The sequence below is a fragment of the Salvelinus alpinus genome, chromosome 28 (genome assembly GCF_045679555.1).
Source record: "Salvelinus alpinus chromosome 28, SLU_Salpinus.1, whole genome shotgun sequence".
Taxonomy (NCBI): Eukaryota; Metazoa; Chordata; class Actinopteri; order Salmoniformes; family Salmonidae; genus Salvelinus; species Salvelinus alpinus.
In genome coordinates, this window is record NC_092113.1 from 37,966,425 (window position 1) to 37,984,393 (window position 17,969).

At 44.0% G+C, this 17,969-nt stretch overlaps 1 protein-coding gene across 1 annotated transcript in view; it reads right to left on the reverse strand.

Annotated features, from left to right (window-relative positions):
• Positions 1-17,969, reverse strand: part of LOC139557822 (1-phosphatidylinositol 4,5-bisphosphate phosphodiesterase eta-2-like) — a 329,946-nt gene that overhangs the window by 52,747 nt on the left and 259,230 nt on the right. The window contains 4 exon segments of the mRNA XM_071373046.1: positions 5,061-5,232; positions 14,203-14,323; positions 16,178-16,381; positions 17,558-17,651. Of these exon segments, the coding sequence (XP_071229147.1) occupies positions 5,061-5,232; positions 14,203-14,323; positions 16,178-16,381; positions 17,558-17,651 (591 nt within the window).

Genomic DNA, 17,969 nt, shown 5'->3' on the forward strand with positions numbered 1-17,969 from the left:
CCATTTCAAGTATACTGACAATGAAAATGTTGCAAATAGAAATATAATTCATTAAGATGACAAATGTTCATTCTCCTTGACAAAGAATGACTGTCTGTTCTACATGATATATGTTTCTATTTGTCACCGGTCTCAATACGGCTCTATTTTGTTACATGTTTTTAGCATGTTGTTAAGTAACAGTTTGATTGAATGACAAACGGCCCCGCTAACCACAAACACCTCCATAAGAGAGAGAGCGCGCCGTGTTAAACATGTCAGTGTGCTACTGGTATGAAGTGTTTTTACAACCTAGGAGGTCTGTTCAGGTGCACCCCCCACCCACTTACTGTTGACAGGTCACTGAAAACGCAGATAAAAACTATAACGATACACAATCAAAACGAGATTGTAAAACTGCAGTGAACATCTGTCCCCTCAGCTCGTTCCAAATGATCTTGTAACAGTTATTGTACCATCACACGCAGCTCTACTAGGCAGCGGCCACATAGCAGTCAGTATATAACACAAGGCAGACTTCAGAACTGGGGCCTGGATTCACTACAGCAGGGCCTGTGCCCCAGACTCCAGATGGTGGAGGGATACTCAGCCTCAGTCTGTTAGACACACGTCTCCGTACCCCCCCCCACCACCACCAAAAAAGCTGGATATCAGTCGGCCATATTGATTTGGGCTGTCACCATCATTTCATGATCAGAGGGCATGAAGGAGATAATTACTACCGAAGCCCACTAGGGCCAAATCAGAGTGATTTTTTACTTCCCGACTAATGGGGCTGACTGTCAGGGGCCGACGTGCTGAGGTGAGACTGTAGTAACTAGCGCTGCAAAGTGAGACTGTACTCAGAACAAATCAAATTGTATTGGACACATATTTAGCAGATGATATTGTGGGTGTAGAGAAATGCTTGTGTTCCTAGCTCCAACAGTAATATCTAAAAATTCACAACACACAAATCTAAAAGAATGGAAGTAATATGTAAATAAATATTAGGACATGCAATATCGGAGTGGCACAGACTAAAACACAGTAGAATACAGTACATATGAAATGAGTAAAACAGTATGTAAAAATGATTAGTATGGTAACTAGCGCTGCGAGGCGAGACTGTACTTAGAACAGTGTGGTAACTAGCGCTGCGAGGCGAGACTGTACTTAGAACAGTGTGGTAACTAGCGCTGGGAAGTGGAGTGCTCATTGACCCATAGCCGTCTGACGTGGACCGATTTGTCACGACCATCCACTGGCCTAAAGTCAGCTAGATTGAACAATTTCCATAAGGCAATTCTAGGTCTGGTGGCACATTTTGGTTAAACTATCCCCAATTCAATGGAATTGCAACCCTCCGCATGAACAGTGCATTCTTCCATCACATGTACAGCTGATTCTCAAGATCTTGCACACTAAGGAGATGCTATTGAGCTACTACTACACTGTCTGAGCCAAGGACTACATGCTTTCTGGTAAGTTTTGATTACAATACTGGGTGGGGTGAATATATTTTATGTGACATACAGTATTTTTTGTTAACTAGTAAATAGTAGCCTACAGCAAAGTGTGTTTAAATCCTTTCTAACTTGTTGACATTTTCTGCTAGTTAGTTTTGGCTACCATGTGGGGTTCAGTTTGCTTGAGCCTGCTAACTGAGGAGTGTTAATTCACCTGTTTCCATACATGTTTCATTTTAAACATTTATCCTACAAAGGAGTTGTTTAATCTAACTGCTTAATTATTTATCTGTACATGGATTCTTTTTGAATTTTTTTACTCATTTGTTTCTAATCTTTACAGGAAAATGCCACGAGCACTATCCGATGTGTGGAGACATTTCACTGCAGCTGTGTACATTAGCAAAAGCTGTGTACATTTGCAAATACCGTGCCAAATCATGTGAAGAATGCAACAAAGATGCAGAATCATCTGGCCAAGTGCATAAAGTTCCCTCAGCGCTCAGAACAAGCAACCTCTGACAAAAGTCCCTCTACTTCTATTCGAGGTGAAAATGATAAAACAGACACCTTATCGATAGCAACAGCTCATGGTCCTCCTGGAATCAGAAGTTCTTTTGACTCAATGGAGGAACGTAGTCAGAGAGATGCTGATGAATGTCTTGCTCGAGCTGCGTATGCAACTGGTTCACCTCTGATGCTCACAGGCAATGTGTATAGGAAGAGATTTCTGAATGTTCTTCACCCAGCATACACCCCTCCAACCAGACATGCTTTATCTACTCATTTGCTGGATGCAGAGTTCAAGTGAAGGTCAAGCAAAACAGAGAAAGCAGACTGTATTGCAATCATCTCTGATGGGTGGTTGAATGTTCGTGGGCAAGGAATAATTAACTACATTATCTCCACCCCTCAACCAGTATTCTACAAGAGCACAGACACAAGGGACAACAGACACACCGATCTCTATATTGCAGATCAGCTGAAGGCAGTCATAAATGACCTTGGAGCACAGAAGGTATTTGTACTGGTGACAGACAATGCTGCTAACATGAAGGCTGCTTGGTCTAAAGTGGAGGAGTCCTACCCTCACATCACACCCACTGGTTGTGCTGCTCATGCATTGAATCTGCTCCTCAAGGACATCATGGAACTGAAAATAATGGATACACTACAAAAGAGCCAAGGAAATGGTTAGGTATGTGAAGGGTCATCAAGTTATAGCAGCAATCTACCTCACCAAGCAAAGTGAGAAGAAAAAGAGCACCACATTGATGCTGCCCAGCAACACCCGTTGGGGTGGTGTCGTCATCATGTTTGACAGTCTCCTGGAGGTGAAGGAGTCTCTCCAAGAAATTACCATATCACAGTCTGCCGATATGGACAGCCCCATCATGAGGATCCTCCTGGAAGATGTATTTTGGGAGAGAGTGGTAAGCAGCCTGAAACTCCTGAAACCTATAACAGTAGCCATTGCACGGATTGAGGGAGACAATGCCATCCTGTCTGATGTTCAGCCTAAGGCACATTCACGCAGATGAGCAGGAACCCTGGGCATCTTTCTTTTGGTGTTTTTCAGAGTCAGTAGAAAGGCCTTTTTAGTGTCCTAAGTTTTCATAACTGTGACCTTAATTGCCTACCGTCTGTAAGCTGTTAGTGGCTTAACAACCGTGCATTGCTGTTCATCGACTACAGCTCAGCGTTTAACATCATAGTGCCCTCCAGACTCGTCATCAAGCTCGAGACCCTGGGTCTCGACCCCGCCCTGTGCAACTGGGTACTGGACTTCCTGATGGGCCGCCCCCAGGTGGTGAGGGTAGGTAACAACATCTCCACCCCGCTGATCCTCAACACCGGGGCCCCACAAGGGTGCGTTCTGAGCCCTCTCCTGTACTCCCTGTTCACCCACGACTGCGTGGCCATGCACGCCTCCAACTCAATCATCAAGTTTGCGGATGACACTACAGTGGTAGGCTTGATTACCAACAACGACGAGACGGCCTACAGGGAGGAGGTGAGGGCCCTCGGAGTGTGGTGTCAGGAAAATAACCTCACACTCAACGTCAACAAAACAAAGGAGATGATTGTGGACTTCAGGAAACAGCAGAGGGAGCACCCCCCTATCCACATCGACGGGACAGTAGTGGAGAGGGTAGTAAGTTTTAAGTTCCTCGGCGTACACATCACGGACAAACTGAATTGGTCCACCCACACAGACAGCGTTGTGAAGAAGGCGCAGCAGCGCCTCTTCAACCTCAGGAAATTCTGCTTGTCACCAAAAGCACTCACAAACTTCTACAGATGCACAATTGAGAGCATCCTGTCGGGCTGTATCACCACCTGGTACGGCAACTGCTCCGCACACAACCGTAAGGCTCTCCAGAGGGTAGTGAGGTCTGCACAACGCATCACCGGGGGCAAACTACCTGCCCTCCAGGACACCTACACCACCCGATGTCACAGGAAGGCCATAAAGATCATCAAGGACAACAATCACCCGAGCCACTGCCTGTTCACCCCGCTATCATCCAGAAGGCGAGGTCAGTACAGGTGCATCAAAGCAGGGACCGAGAGACTGAAAAACAGCTTCTATCTCTAGGCCATCAGACTGTTAAACAGCCACCACTAACATCGAGTGGCTGCTGCCAACATACTGACTCAACTCCAGCTCACTTTAATAATGGAAATTGATGGGAATTGATCAAAAATGTATCACTAGCCACTTTAAACAATGCCACTTAATATAATGTATATGTACTGTATATACTGTACTCTATATCATCTACTGCATCTTGCCATCTTTATGTAATACATGTATCACTAGCCACTTTAATTAAACTATGCCACTTTTATGTTTAGATACCCTACATTACTCATCTCATATGTATATACTGTACTCGATACCATCTACTGCATCTTGCCTATGCCGTTCTGTACCATCACTTATTCATATATCTTTATGTACATATTCTTTATCCCTTTACACTTGTGTGTATAAGGTAGTAGTTGTGGAATTGTTAGGTTAGATTACTCGTTGGTTATTACTGCATTGTCAGAACTAGAAGCACAAGCATTTCGCTACACTCGCATTAACATCTGCTAACCATGTGTATGTGACAAATACAATTTGATTTGATCTGATAATTGTTTAATGGTTCATTGAACAAGCATGGGAAACAGCGTTTAAACTCTTTACAATGAAGATCTGTGAAGTTATTTGAATTTTACGAATTATCTTTGAAAGACAGGGTCCTGAAAAAGGAACGTTTATTAATTTGCATATATTCCCATTAATTCCCACGGAAAGTTTCCACCTCTGAATATTACACAAAATGTGCAACCCTGTCCACGCCTTCCTTTCTCTGATGTGACAGGGTAAGTGTCCACGCCGGCAGGCTTTTGCAGGCCGCAGAACCATGATTGTTGAATCAGGTTTATTACGGTTGGGAAGGAACAAAAGCCTGCACTCCCAGTAGATCTCCTCTCTGGGACAGAGGGTGGAGAGACCCCTGGTCTATAAGGATAGACTGGCTGCTGAGGATCAGACTTCTGTGTGTGTGTGTGTGTGTGTGTGTGTGTGTGTGTGTGTGTGTGTAAATTCAAATTGTTAACCTTGATGAGTATCTTCCCTTTGAGGGTGTCTGGGGAGGGCAGGCAGCCCCGTTCATCTGCCTTGATGGCCGAGAGGTCCAGCTTGTCTCCCATCACCTCCACCAGGTACTGGGCCATCTTCTTCTGCTGGGGGACGCTGCAGTGGTTCTCAATGGACAGGATCACTGGGTAGCTGACAGAGACAGACGTGGGTTACACAGAGACTCCGATATGGCCGTGGGTTACACAGAGACAGGTACGGCCGTGGGTTACACAGAGACAGGTACGGCCGTGGGTTACACAGAGACAGGTACGGCCGTGGGTTACACAGAGACAGGTACGGCCGTGGGTTACCATCACTACAAGACTTGAGAACAAAGACACAGGTATTGACAGAGATATATCTATATCAGGAATGGGCAACTTTGATTGGGGTGGGGCCACAAAATCTGAACTCATGAGGGGCCGCAGTGCATACACCCCCCCCCCCCACTAACTTTAGGTAGCTGTCCACTAAACTAACTTACCATTCTAAAAATGGTTAGCTAGCATGGTTAATTGTGTGAATGTGACTGGCATACAGTATCAAACGGAAGACTGCTGATGCACAAAACTAAATCCTAATGTCACCTTGTGTATTCTCCTATTCTAACTCTTAACAGTAAGTTGAGACCCCTAATCTAGATAGTTCTACATCTTTGGTACAGCCTTGGCAATAGGTTCTCACTATTCAGACACTTGACAGGACAGCTATGGGTTCTCCATTTCATTCTGATGTGATCACCATCAACCCCTCTAAAATGTCAACAACAACAAAAATTCCAAACATGCTTTGTTTTTAAGTTGAATACATTCCTGGCCGTTCTTATCAATTAACTACAGAATGCATTGTACTAGAAAAAGAAAAGACGGACACACAGACCCTTTCACACGCACACAGCCCCCCCCCCCCCCCCATTGCTGTCTGTTACTTGTGGGTCTATATACAGTCTCTCGTATACAGTCTGCGTGCATTCTGACAGTCTGGATAGGATTATCACCTACAGCATCACCGCATCTCTGATGAGGTCTGTGTGGGTGTGCAGGTCATGTGGAAACACTCGCTCCAGTGAGCCCATAGGAGTACAATACAATGCATCGTTGAGCAGTGTCTTTCAACAAAGATCCCAGGGACTCACTGTGTAGTCTATGATTGCTTTGATTCTAGCGGACCATCAATTTGTACGCTTGCTTGGTTCAAGGGAACCAATTCAATGAAAGAGACTAAGGCACTGAGAACAACTTATAAGTAACAGGAATATTCTGAGAAAACCATATTTAATAGTTTATGACTTAGAAATAACTATTATTCACCTTGTTCATCTGGCGCATACCATACACAGTGGCTTCAGGAAGTACAGTATTCACACCCCTTTACTTTGTAGCTACAGCCTGATTTTAAAATGTCTTGATATTTTACGTCACTCATCTAAAACACCCCATAATGTCAGCAGAATTTTGCTTTTAGAAATGTTTTGAACATTTAAAAAACATTAATAAGCTGAAATGTCTTGAATTAACAAGTATTCAAACCCTTAGCTATTGCAAGCATCAATATGTTCAGGAGTAGAAAGGTGCTTAACAAATCACATAAGTTGCATGGACATATTCTGTGTTCAATAATAGTGGTTAACGTCATTTTTGAATGACTACTCCATCTCTGTACCCCACACATACAATTATCTGTAAGGTCCCTCAATCAAGTAGTGAATTTCAAGAACAGATTCAACCACAAAGACCAGTGAAGTTGTTCAATGCCTCACAAAGAAGGGCACCGATTGGTAGATGTGTCGGGGGGGAAAAGCAGAAACTGAATATCCCTTTGAGCATGGTGAAGTTATTAATTACACTTTGAATGGCGTATCAATACACCCAGTCACTACAAAGATACAGGCGTCCTTCCTGACTCAGAAGAGGATGGAAACCGATCAGTGATTTCACCATGAGGCCAATGGTGACTTTAAAACAGTTACAGAGTTTAATGGCTGTGAAAGGAGAAAACTGAGGATGGATCAATAACATTGTAGTTACTCCACAATATGAACCTAAATGACAGAGTGAAAAGGAAGCCTGTACAGAATACAAATATTCCAAATATACACCCTGTTTGCAACCACACACTTATGTAATACTGCAATAAATGTAGCAAAGAAATTAACTTTATGTCCTGAATACAAAGCGTTGTGTTTGGGGAAAATCCTAATCCAAAACCAAATCCATTTGCACACTGTATATAGACTTTTCTATTGTGTTATTGACTGTACGTTTGTTTATCCCATGTGTAACCCTGCGTTGTTTGTGTCACACTGCTTTGCTCTATCTTGGCCAGGTTGCAGTTGTAAATGAGAACTTGTTCTCAACTGGCCTACCTGGTTAAATAAAAGGTGAAATAAATAAAAAAAACGAATCACTGAGTACCACTTCATATTTTCAAGCATGGTGGTGGCTGCATCATGTTATGGATATGCTTGTCATCAGCAAAGACTAGGGAGTTGATTTTTAGGATAAAAAGAAACAGAATAGAGCTAAGCACAGGTAATATCATAGAGGAAGACCTGGTTCAGTCTGATTTCTATCAGACAATGGGAGAGAAATTCACTTTTCAGCAGAACAATAACCTAAATCTACACTGGAGTTGCTTACCAAGACAGCATTGAATGTGCCCGAGTGGCCTAGTTACAGTTTTGACTTAAATCATCTTGAACATATATGGCGAGACTTGAAAATGGCTGTCTAGCAATGATCAACAATCAACTTGACAGAGCTTGAATTTTACAAAGAATAATGGGCAAATATTGTACAATCCAGTTGTGCAAAGCTCTTAGAGACTTACCCAGAATGAAAGACTCACAGCTCTAACTGCCACCAATGGTGCTTCTACAAACTGTTGACTCGGGGGGGGGGGGGGGTGTACTTTGTGAAATTAGGTATTTCTGTATTTCATTTACAACACATTTACAATAATTTCAAAAAACATGTTTTCACTTTGTCATTATGTAGTATTGTGTGTAATAACAAATACATAACATATTTCAGGCTGTAGAAACAAAATGTAGAGTAAGACAAAGGCTACGAATACTTTCTGAAAGCACCACCGAGAGTAAACTTTGTTTGGACGTTGTAAAGGACCATTCGCCGACACTGAAAAGATATAGCTGGCTAACGACCTCCTTTTCCACGTGGAAAAAAAAGACTGACAGACTTGCTAGCTGCGTTAGCTAGCTGGGATTTTCTACAAGAAATCTACCTCCAGAAATAAAAGCTTCTCCCAAGTGGGTGTGACTACTCCCTACTCCCGCCTGCTGCACTGCTGCTTGAATTCCACCTGGCGATCTGTTCACCGTCTGCCCTGGACTGTCTCCTTGTGTGGTACAGGTACCCCCACCACACTCCCCCCCTCTCTCCTGAGCTTTTGCTCACCTCCAGCACACACGCACTGCTGTGGCGAGTGACTGAACGTACAATGGCTAGCCCGAAGTTGTTATATTTTTCTCTTGTGCTTTATGCTATTTGCTTTATGCTATTTGCCTCATGACTCCTGGTTGCTTTGTTGACTATAAACTTGCTTGTTTACCCAACTGTGAGACAGACTGTTAGTTCCCACACTCGGGACTCTGACTATTGGCTACACGGACTTCTGGACTCCCATCCTAACCACCTCTCGCCGGCTTTGAATTCATGTTACCTGATGAAATTGATGTACAATATGATCGAATACACATTCAAATGTTATAAATCAACACTGCAGAGAACTCTCTGTCCTCTACCTTGCCCTGATTGTATTACTGCTGATGATATCTGGAAATGTGCATGTACACCCTGGCCCATCTACTGTTGCTATCCCCAATTCTGACTTGTGCTCTGATATCTGCTTCACTGATTTCTGCTCTCGTAAAAGCCTGGGTTTTCTGCATGTTAACACTAGCAGCTTATTACCTAAAATGTATCAATTGAAAGTATGGGTTCACAGCTCCAATCCAGATGTGTTGGTCATTACTGAGACGTGGTTAAGAAACAGTGTTTTGAACACTGATGTTAACCTTTCTGGTTATAAACTTTTTCGGCAAGACAAATCTTCCAAAGGTGGTGGAGTGGCAATATTTACCAAGGATCACCTTCAGTGCTCAGTTGTCTCCACCAAGTCTGTCCCTAAACAATTTGATTTGCTGGTTTAATGCATTAATAACTCTTTGTTGACTGTTCATCGGCCACCATCAGCACCGGCCTGTACCCTACCTGCCCTAAGCTCTCTCCTGGCCCCTTACACCAAGTCTGAATTTGTCCTGCTAGGTGACCTAAACTGGGACATGCTTAAACATTTACATTTACATTTAAGTCATTTAGCTGACGCTCTTATCCAGAGCGACTTACAAATTGGTGCATTCACCTTATGATATCCAGTGGAACAACCACTTTACAATAGTGCATCTAACTCTTTTAAGGGGGGGGGGGGTTAGAAGGATTACTTTATCCTATCCTAGGTATTCCTTAAAGAGGTGGGGTTTCAGGTGTCTCCGGAAGGTGGTGATTGACTCCGCTGACCTGGCGTCGTGAGGGAGTTTGTTCCACCATTGGGGTGCCAGAGCAGCGAACAGTTTTGACTGGGCTGAGCGGGAACTGTACTTCCTCAGAGGTAGGGAGGCGAGCAGGCCAGAGGTGGATGAACGCAGTGCCCTTGTTTGGGTGTAGGGCCTGATCAGAGCCTGAAGGTACGGAGGTGCCGTTCCCCTCACAGCTCCGTAGGCAAGCACCATGGTCTTGTAGCGGATGCGAGCTTCAACTGGAAGCCAGTGGAGAGAGCGGAGGAGCGGGGTGACGTGAGAGAACTTGGGAAAGTTGAACACCAGACGGGCTGCGGCGTTCTGGATGAGTTGTAGGGGTTTAATGGCACAGGCAGGGAGCCCAGCCAACAGCGAGTTGCAGTAATCCAGACGGGAGATGACAAGTGCCTGGATTAGGACCTGCGCCGCTTCCTGCGTGAGGCAGGGTCGTACTCTGCGAATGTTGTAGAGCATGAACCTACAGGAACGGGTCACCGCCTTGATGTTAGTTGAGAACGACAGGGTGTTGTCCAGGATCACGCCAAGGTTCTTAGCACTCTGGGAGGAGGACACAATGGAGTTGTCAACCGTGATGGCGAGATCATGGAAAATTTAAATTTTAAACAACCTGACCAAGTCCTAAAGCAATGGAACTCCCTAAATCTTTCTCAGATTATTACCAATCCCACAAGGTATGGCTCCAAACACCCAGAAAAGGCTACCCTCCTTGATGTTATCCTCACAAATAATCCTGATCGGTATCAGTCTGGTGTTTTCTGTAATGACCTTAGTGACCACTGTTTTACAGCCTGTGTTCGTATTGGCTGCTCAGTGAAACGACCTGTTCTGATTTGTCATAAACTCTTGCTAAAAAACTTTAATGAGCAAGCCTTCCTTTATGACCTGGCCTTAGACCTTCTTTTTTTTCAGTGGTATCATTAACAAATACACACCCATAATGACAATGAGAACTAAAAACAGGTTCAGCCCCTGGTTCGAATGTGATCTGGCAGAGTCACTCCACCACAAGAATTCCATTTGGCAAATCGCTCAGCACACGCATAACTCAGGCTGACTGGTTCTCGTTCAGGCATATTAGAAATAAGTGCACTCAGGCTATCCGGAAGGCCAAAGTTAGTTACTTTAACTTCTCTAGGGTAGGGGGCAGCATTCGGAATTTTGGATGAAAAGCATGCCCCATTTAAACTGCCTGCTACTCGGACCCAGAAGATATGATTTGCATATAACTGGTAGATTTGGATAGAAAACCCTCTAAAGTTTCCAGAACTGTTAAAATAGTGTCTGTGAGTATAACAGAACTGATTTGGCAGGTGAAAACCTGAGAAAAATCCATTCAGGAAGTAGTTATTTTTTTGGTTTTGTAGTTTTCTATTCAATGCCATTACAGTAACCATTGACTTAGGACTCAAATTGCAGTTCCTATGCCTTCCACTAGATGTCAACAGACTTTAGAAATTGTTTCAGGCTTGTATTCTGAAAAATGAGGACGTAAGAGCAGTCTGAATGAGTGGACCCTAAAGTGTCACAGAGCTTTTTCATGCGCGCGACCGAGAGAGTGCCTTTCTTGTTTACCTTTTATATTGTCGACCTTATTGTCCGGTTGAAATATTATCGATTATTTAGGGTAAAAATAACCTGAGGATTGAATATAAACATCGTTTGACATGTTTCTATGAACTTTACAGATACAATTTGGATTTTTTTGTCTGCCTGTTTTGACTGCGTTTGAGCCTGTGGATTACTGAAGAAAACGTGCAAACAAAACAGAGGTTTTTGGATATAAAGAGACTTTATCGAACAAAAGGAACATTTATTGAGTAAATTAATGTCTGCTGAGTGCAACCATATGAAGATCATCAAAGGTAAGGGATTAATTTTACCTCTATTTCTGACTTGTGTAACTCTTCTAATTGGCTGGTTACTGTTTGTAATGATTTGTCTGCTGGGCTATGTTCTCAAATAATCGTAAGGTATGCTTTCGCCGTAAAGCATTTTAAAAATCTGACACCGTGGTTGGATTCACAAGAAGTTCATCTTTAAACCTATGTAAAATATGTTTTGTTTTCGGAATTTTTATATTGAGTATTTCTGTATTTGAATTTGGCGCCCAGCAGTTTCACTGGCTGTTGAAGAGGTGGGACGCTACCTTCTCACGTACCCTAGAGAAGTTAAGGAGCAGTTCTTTCTCTGTGGGTCTAACCCCAAGAAGTTCTGGAAAACTTAAAGACTTGGAGAATAAACCCTCCTCCTCACAGCTGCCCATGTCCCTTAATGTTGATGATGTGGTTGTTACTGACAAGGAGCACATGGCTAAGCTCTTTAAATCACCACTTCATTAAGTCAGGATTCCTATTTGACTCAGCCATGTCTCCTTGCCTGTCCAACATTTCCTCATCTCCACACCTTCTAATGCAACCATCCCAATGCTCCTCCCTCTTTTTCCCTTGCCCCACTACAAAGTTTCTCCCTGCAGGCAGTCACTGAGTCTGAAGTACTAAAGGAGCTCCTTAAACTTGACCTCAAAAAACATCTGGGTCAGATGGATTAGACCCTTTCTTCTTTAAGGTTGCTATCATCACCAAGTCTCTCTCCAACCTTTTTAACCTGTCTCTCCTCTCTGGGGAGGTTCCCATTGCTTGGAAGGCAGCCACAGTGCATCTTTAATTTAAAGGGGGAGATCAAGCTGATCCTACCTTTTATAGGCCTATTTCTATTTTGCCCTGTTTACCAAAAGAGTAAAAAACAATAATAATAATCAACTGACTGGATTTCTTGATGTCTATAGTATTCTCTCGGGTAAACAATCTGGTTTCCACTCAGGTTATGGATGTGTCCTTACAGGTCCTAAATGATTTCACCATTGCCCTTGATTCTAAGCAATGTTGTGTTGCTATCTCTATTGACTTGGCCAAAGCTTTGATACGGTAGACCATTCCATTCGTGTGGGCCGGCTAAGGAGTATTGGTGTCTCTGAGGGGCCTTTGGTCTGGTTTGCTAACTACCTCTCTCAAAGAGTGCAGTGTATAAAGTCAGAACTTCTGCTGTCTCGGACACTGCCTGTCACCAAGGGAGTACCCCAAGGCTCGATCCAAGGCCCCACGCTCTTCTCAATTTACATCAACAACATAGCTCAGGCAGTAGGAAGTTCTTTCATCCATTTATATGCAGATGATACAGTCTTATACTCAGCTGGCCCCTCCCCGGATTTTGTGTTAAATGCTCTACAACAAAGCTTTCTTAGTGTCCAACAAGCTTTCTCTGCCATTAACCTTGTTCTGAACACCTCCAAGAAAAAGGTAATGTGGTTTGGTAAGAAGAATACCCCTCTCCCCACAGGTGTGATTACTACGTCTGAGGGTTTAGAGCTTGAGGTAGTCACCTCATACAACTACTTGGGAGTATAACTAGACAGTGCACAGACCTTCTCTCAGCACATATCAAAGCTGCAGGCTAAAGTTAAAATCTAGACTTTGTTTCCTCTATCGTAATCGCTCCTCTTTCACCACAGCTGCCAAACTAACCCTGATTCAGATGACCATCCTACCCATGCTAGATTACGGAGACGTGATTTATAGACCGGCAGGTAAGTGTACTCTCGAGCAGCTAGATGTTCTTTACCATTCCGCCATCAGATTTGCCACCAATTCTCCTTATAGGACACATCACTGCACTCCATACTCCTCTGTAAACTGATCATCTCTGTGTATGCGTCGCAAGATCCACTGGTTGATGCTTTTTTATAAAACCCTCTTAGGACTCACTCCCCCCTATCTGAGATATCTACAGCAGCCCTCATTTTCCACATACAACACCCGTTCTGCTAGTCACATTCTGTTAAAGGTCCCCAAAGCACACACATCCCTGGGTCGCTCCTTTTTTCAGTTCGCTGCAGCTAGCGACTGGAACGAGCTGCAAAAACACTCAAACTGGACAGTTTTATCTCCATCTGTTCATTCAAAGACTCAATCATGGACACTCTGACAGTTGTGGCTGCTTCGCGTGATGTATTGTTGTCTCTACCTTCTTGCCCTTTGCACTGTTGTCTTTGCCCAATAATGTTTGTACCATGTTTTGTATTGCTACCATGTTGTTGTCAAGTGGTATCGCTAACATGCTGTGTTGTCGTCTTAGGTCTCTCTTTATGTAGTGTTGTGGTGTCTCTTTTGCCGTGATGTGTGATTAGATTTTTACTCCCAGACCCCGTCCCTTCTGGTAGGCCGTCATTGTAACTAAGAATTTGTTCTTAACTGATATGTCTGGTTAAATAAAGGTTAAACAAAATTTTAAAAATAATAGCATATCTGGAGCATATGAGAAAGCCGTAGGTAAAGTAGGCTACATCTACATCTTAATGGTATATTGCTACATCTTAATGGTATATTGTTACCATTAAGATGTATGAACGATGTTGGTAGGCTCGATGTCAAATCAACCTCATGTTGCTATAAAAAAAAAACGTTTTGATTTATATAGGTATTTTTGTTAGGGAGTTAACCTGAGAAGCTAGCTAGGATGTCTGTGGACAAAACAAGATTTAAGAACTCAGAAGCCGACATTCTTACTCGTTTTTCACAAAGGCGTACTTGTTGATGGTCTCGATGACGTCTTTGAAGAGGATCTTGGAGGTGAGCGTATAGCCGTGGTGCACGATGGGCTCGCCGTCCTGCCCGTCCCAGCAGTCCACTGAAGTGGAGGGAAAGAAAGAGAATGGAGAGAAGGTAGTGTACTCAAACCTAATTAATACTTCCCGTGTTAATCCTTCAGCTCACAAACTGTTACAAACAAGGAACCCATTACATTCTCTGACTGAAGACAAGACAGACAATATTTGTACCAGTATGTAACCTCTATGTGTTGAAGTCGGAAGATTACATACACTTAGGTTGGAGTCATTAAAACTAGTTTTTCAACCACTCCACAAATTTCTTGTTAACAAACTATAGTTTTGGCAAGTCGGTTAAGACGTCTACTTTGTGCATGACACAAGTAATTTTTCCAACAATTGTTTACAGACAGATTATTTCACTTATAATTCCCTGTTGCACAATTCCAGTGGGTCAGAAGTTTACATACACTAAGTGACTGTGCCTTTAAACAGCTTGGAAAATTCCAGAAAATGATGTCATGGCTTTAGTAGCTTCTGATGGGCTAATTGACATAATTTGAGTCAATTGGAGGTGTACCTGTGGATGTATTTCAAGGCCTACCTTCAAACTCAGTGCCTCTTTGCTTGACATCAAAGGAAAATCAAAATAGATCAGCCAAGACCTCAGAAAAAAAATGGAGACCTCCACAAGTCTGGTTCATCCTTCGGAGCAATTTCCTAACGCCTTAAGGTACCACGTTCACCTGTTCAAACAATAGTACGCAATTATAAACACCACGCAGCTGTCATACCGCTCAGGAAGGAGACGCGTTCTGTCTCCTAGAGATGAACGTTCTTTGGTGCGAAAAGTGCAAATCAATCGCCGAACCACAGCAAAGGACCTTGTGAAGATGCTGGAGGAAACAGGTACAAAAGTATCTATATCCACAGTAAAACGAGTCCTATATTGACATAACCTGAAAGGCCGCTCAGCAAGGAAGAAGCCACTGCTCCAAATCCGCCATAAAAATGCCTGAGTATGGTTTGCAACTGCACATGGGGACAAAGATTGTACATGTTGGAGAAATGTCCTCTGGTCTGATGAAACAAAAATAGAACTGTTTGGCTATAATGACCATCGTTATGTTTGGTGGAAAAAGGGGGATGCTTGCGAGCTGAAGAACACCATCCCAACCGTGAAGCACGGGGGTGGCAGCATCATCTTGTGGTGGTGCACATAATCTGTCTGTGGCATCATGAGGGGAAAAAATTACGTGGATATATTGAAGCAACATCTCAAAACATTAGTCAGGAAGTTAAAGCTTGGTCGCAAATGGGTCTTGCAAATTTACAATGACCCCAAGCATACTTCCAAAGTTCTGGCAAAATGGCTTAAGGACAACAAAGTCAAGGTATTGGAGTGGCCATCACAAAGCCCTGACCTCAATCCCATAGAAAATGTGTGGGCAGAACTGAACAAGTGTGCGCGAGCAAGGAGGCCTACAAACCTGATTCAGTTACACCAGCTCTGTCAGGGGGAAGGGGCCAAAATTCCCCAAACTTATTGTGGGAAGCTTATGGAAGGCTAACTGAAACGTTTGACCCAAGTTAAACAATTGAAAGGCAATGCTACCAAATACTAATTGTGTATGTAAACTTCTGAACAACTGGAAATGTGATGAAAGAAAAAAAAGGTGAAATAAATCATTCTCTACTATTATTCTGACACTTCACCTTCCTAAAATAAAGTGGTGAACCTAACTGACCTAAGACAGGGAATTTTTACTAGGATTACATTTCAGGAATTGTGAAAAACTGAGTTTAAAATGTATTTGGATAAGGTGTATGTAAACTTCCGACTTCAACTGTATGTGCACTGGTACACGCTTGCTTGAATAAACGTTTTGGGTGCATGAGTGCGCGTTATTCAGAGAACGGCGCCTTCCACAGACCTTCCACGCAGCGGCAGCCGGCCTGCAGCACCCAGGCGTACATGTCGAGGCGGGACTGGGACATGAGCTGGTCCCCCATCAGGTAGGTGTTGTGGGACGAGGCGATGAAGTAGTTGCAGAGCGGCTGAGACATGTCCTGGGTCACCACGTTGTGCTCTGGGTTGAAGATGTCCCCCGCCGGGCTGCGCATGTAGCTGGTGAAACCTGGGTCACAAAGCAAACAGAATTTAAAAAATAAATTAAATTAAATTTAAAAAAACATTCTGCAACCAATAACATCCAGGTAGTCGCCTCCCTGTTTCAGTCCGTTTTTGTCCGTTTGGCACCAAGTGAACACAACCATTAAGAAGACCACATTGGAGAGACGTTGTAGACAGGGGATGGGATTGGAGAGACGTTGTAGACGGGGGATGGGATTGGAGAGACGTTGGAGACGGGGGATGGGATTGGAGAGATGTTGTAGACGGGGGATGGGATTGGAGAGACGTTGTAGACGGGATTGGAGAGACGTTGTAGACAGGGGATGGGATTGGAGAGACGTTGTAGACGGGATTGGAGAGACGTTGTAGACAGGGGATGGGATTGGAGAGACGTTGTAGACGGGATTGGAGAGACGTTGTAGACGGGGGATGGGATTGGAGAGACGTTGTAGACGGGGGATGGGATTGGAGAGACGTTGTAGACGGGGGATGGGATTGGAGAGACGTTGTAGACGGGATTGGAGAGACGTTGTAGACGGGGGATGGGATTGGAGAGACGTTGTAGACGGGGGATGGGATTGGAGAGACGTTGTAGACTGGGGATGGGATTGGAGAGACGTTGTAGACAGGGGGATGGGATTGGAGAGACGTTGTAGACGGGGGATGGGATTGGAGAGACGTTGTAGACGGGGGATGGGATTGGAGAGACGTTGTAGACGGGGGATGGGATTGGAGAGACGTTGTAGACGGGGGATGGGATTGGAGAGACGTTGTAGACGGGGGATGGGATTGGAGAGACGTTGTAGACGGGGGATGGGATTGGAGAGACGTTGTAGACGGGGGATGGGATTGGAGAGACGTTGTAGATGGGATTGGAGAGACGTTGTAGACGGGGGATGGGATTGGAGAGACGTTGTAGACGGGGGATGGGATTGGAGAGACGTTGTAGACGGGGGATGGGATTGGAGAGACGTTGTAGACGGGGGATGGGATTGGAGAGACGTTGTAGACAGGGGATGGGATTGGAGAGACGTTGTAGACGGGGGATGGGATTGGAGAGACGTTGTAGACGGGGGATGGGATTGTAGAGACGTTGGAGACGGGGGACGGGATTGGAGAGACGTGCGACATTCGACTGATAAAAGGACAATAGAAAGGGGAACCAAGAGAGAGCTCTTACCATCAATACCCAGAACCCCTTGTTTCTGGTTCTCGGGGCATGGCTCAAATTTGTTCACAATCTCAAGGCAATGGTCTTTGGTCACCTTCGTCATCTACAAAACAGAAAAAGACAAGAACAAACGCACAATAAACAAATAGTAAAAAAAAAAAATGCAGATTGACTATAGTACCTAACAATCAAATCCCTCTGCATAACAGGAAACATTTGGAGAGTTGGTGAAGATACATTCCTGTATGCGGCTAATAGTCCCCATCCCTGTGCTAAAATCCAATTGTCCGCCTGACAGCTGGCTTTTTAAACTGGCCGATTGGTCGATCTGATACCCATCCATGTCAATCATTGTCAGGCCGACCCAAAATGGGTGGGGGGGGAAGGGGCAGGGGGATGACATTCACTTTGTCGCAGTGCC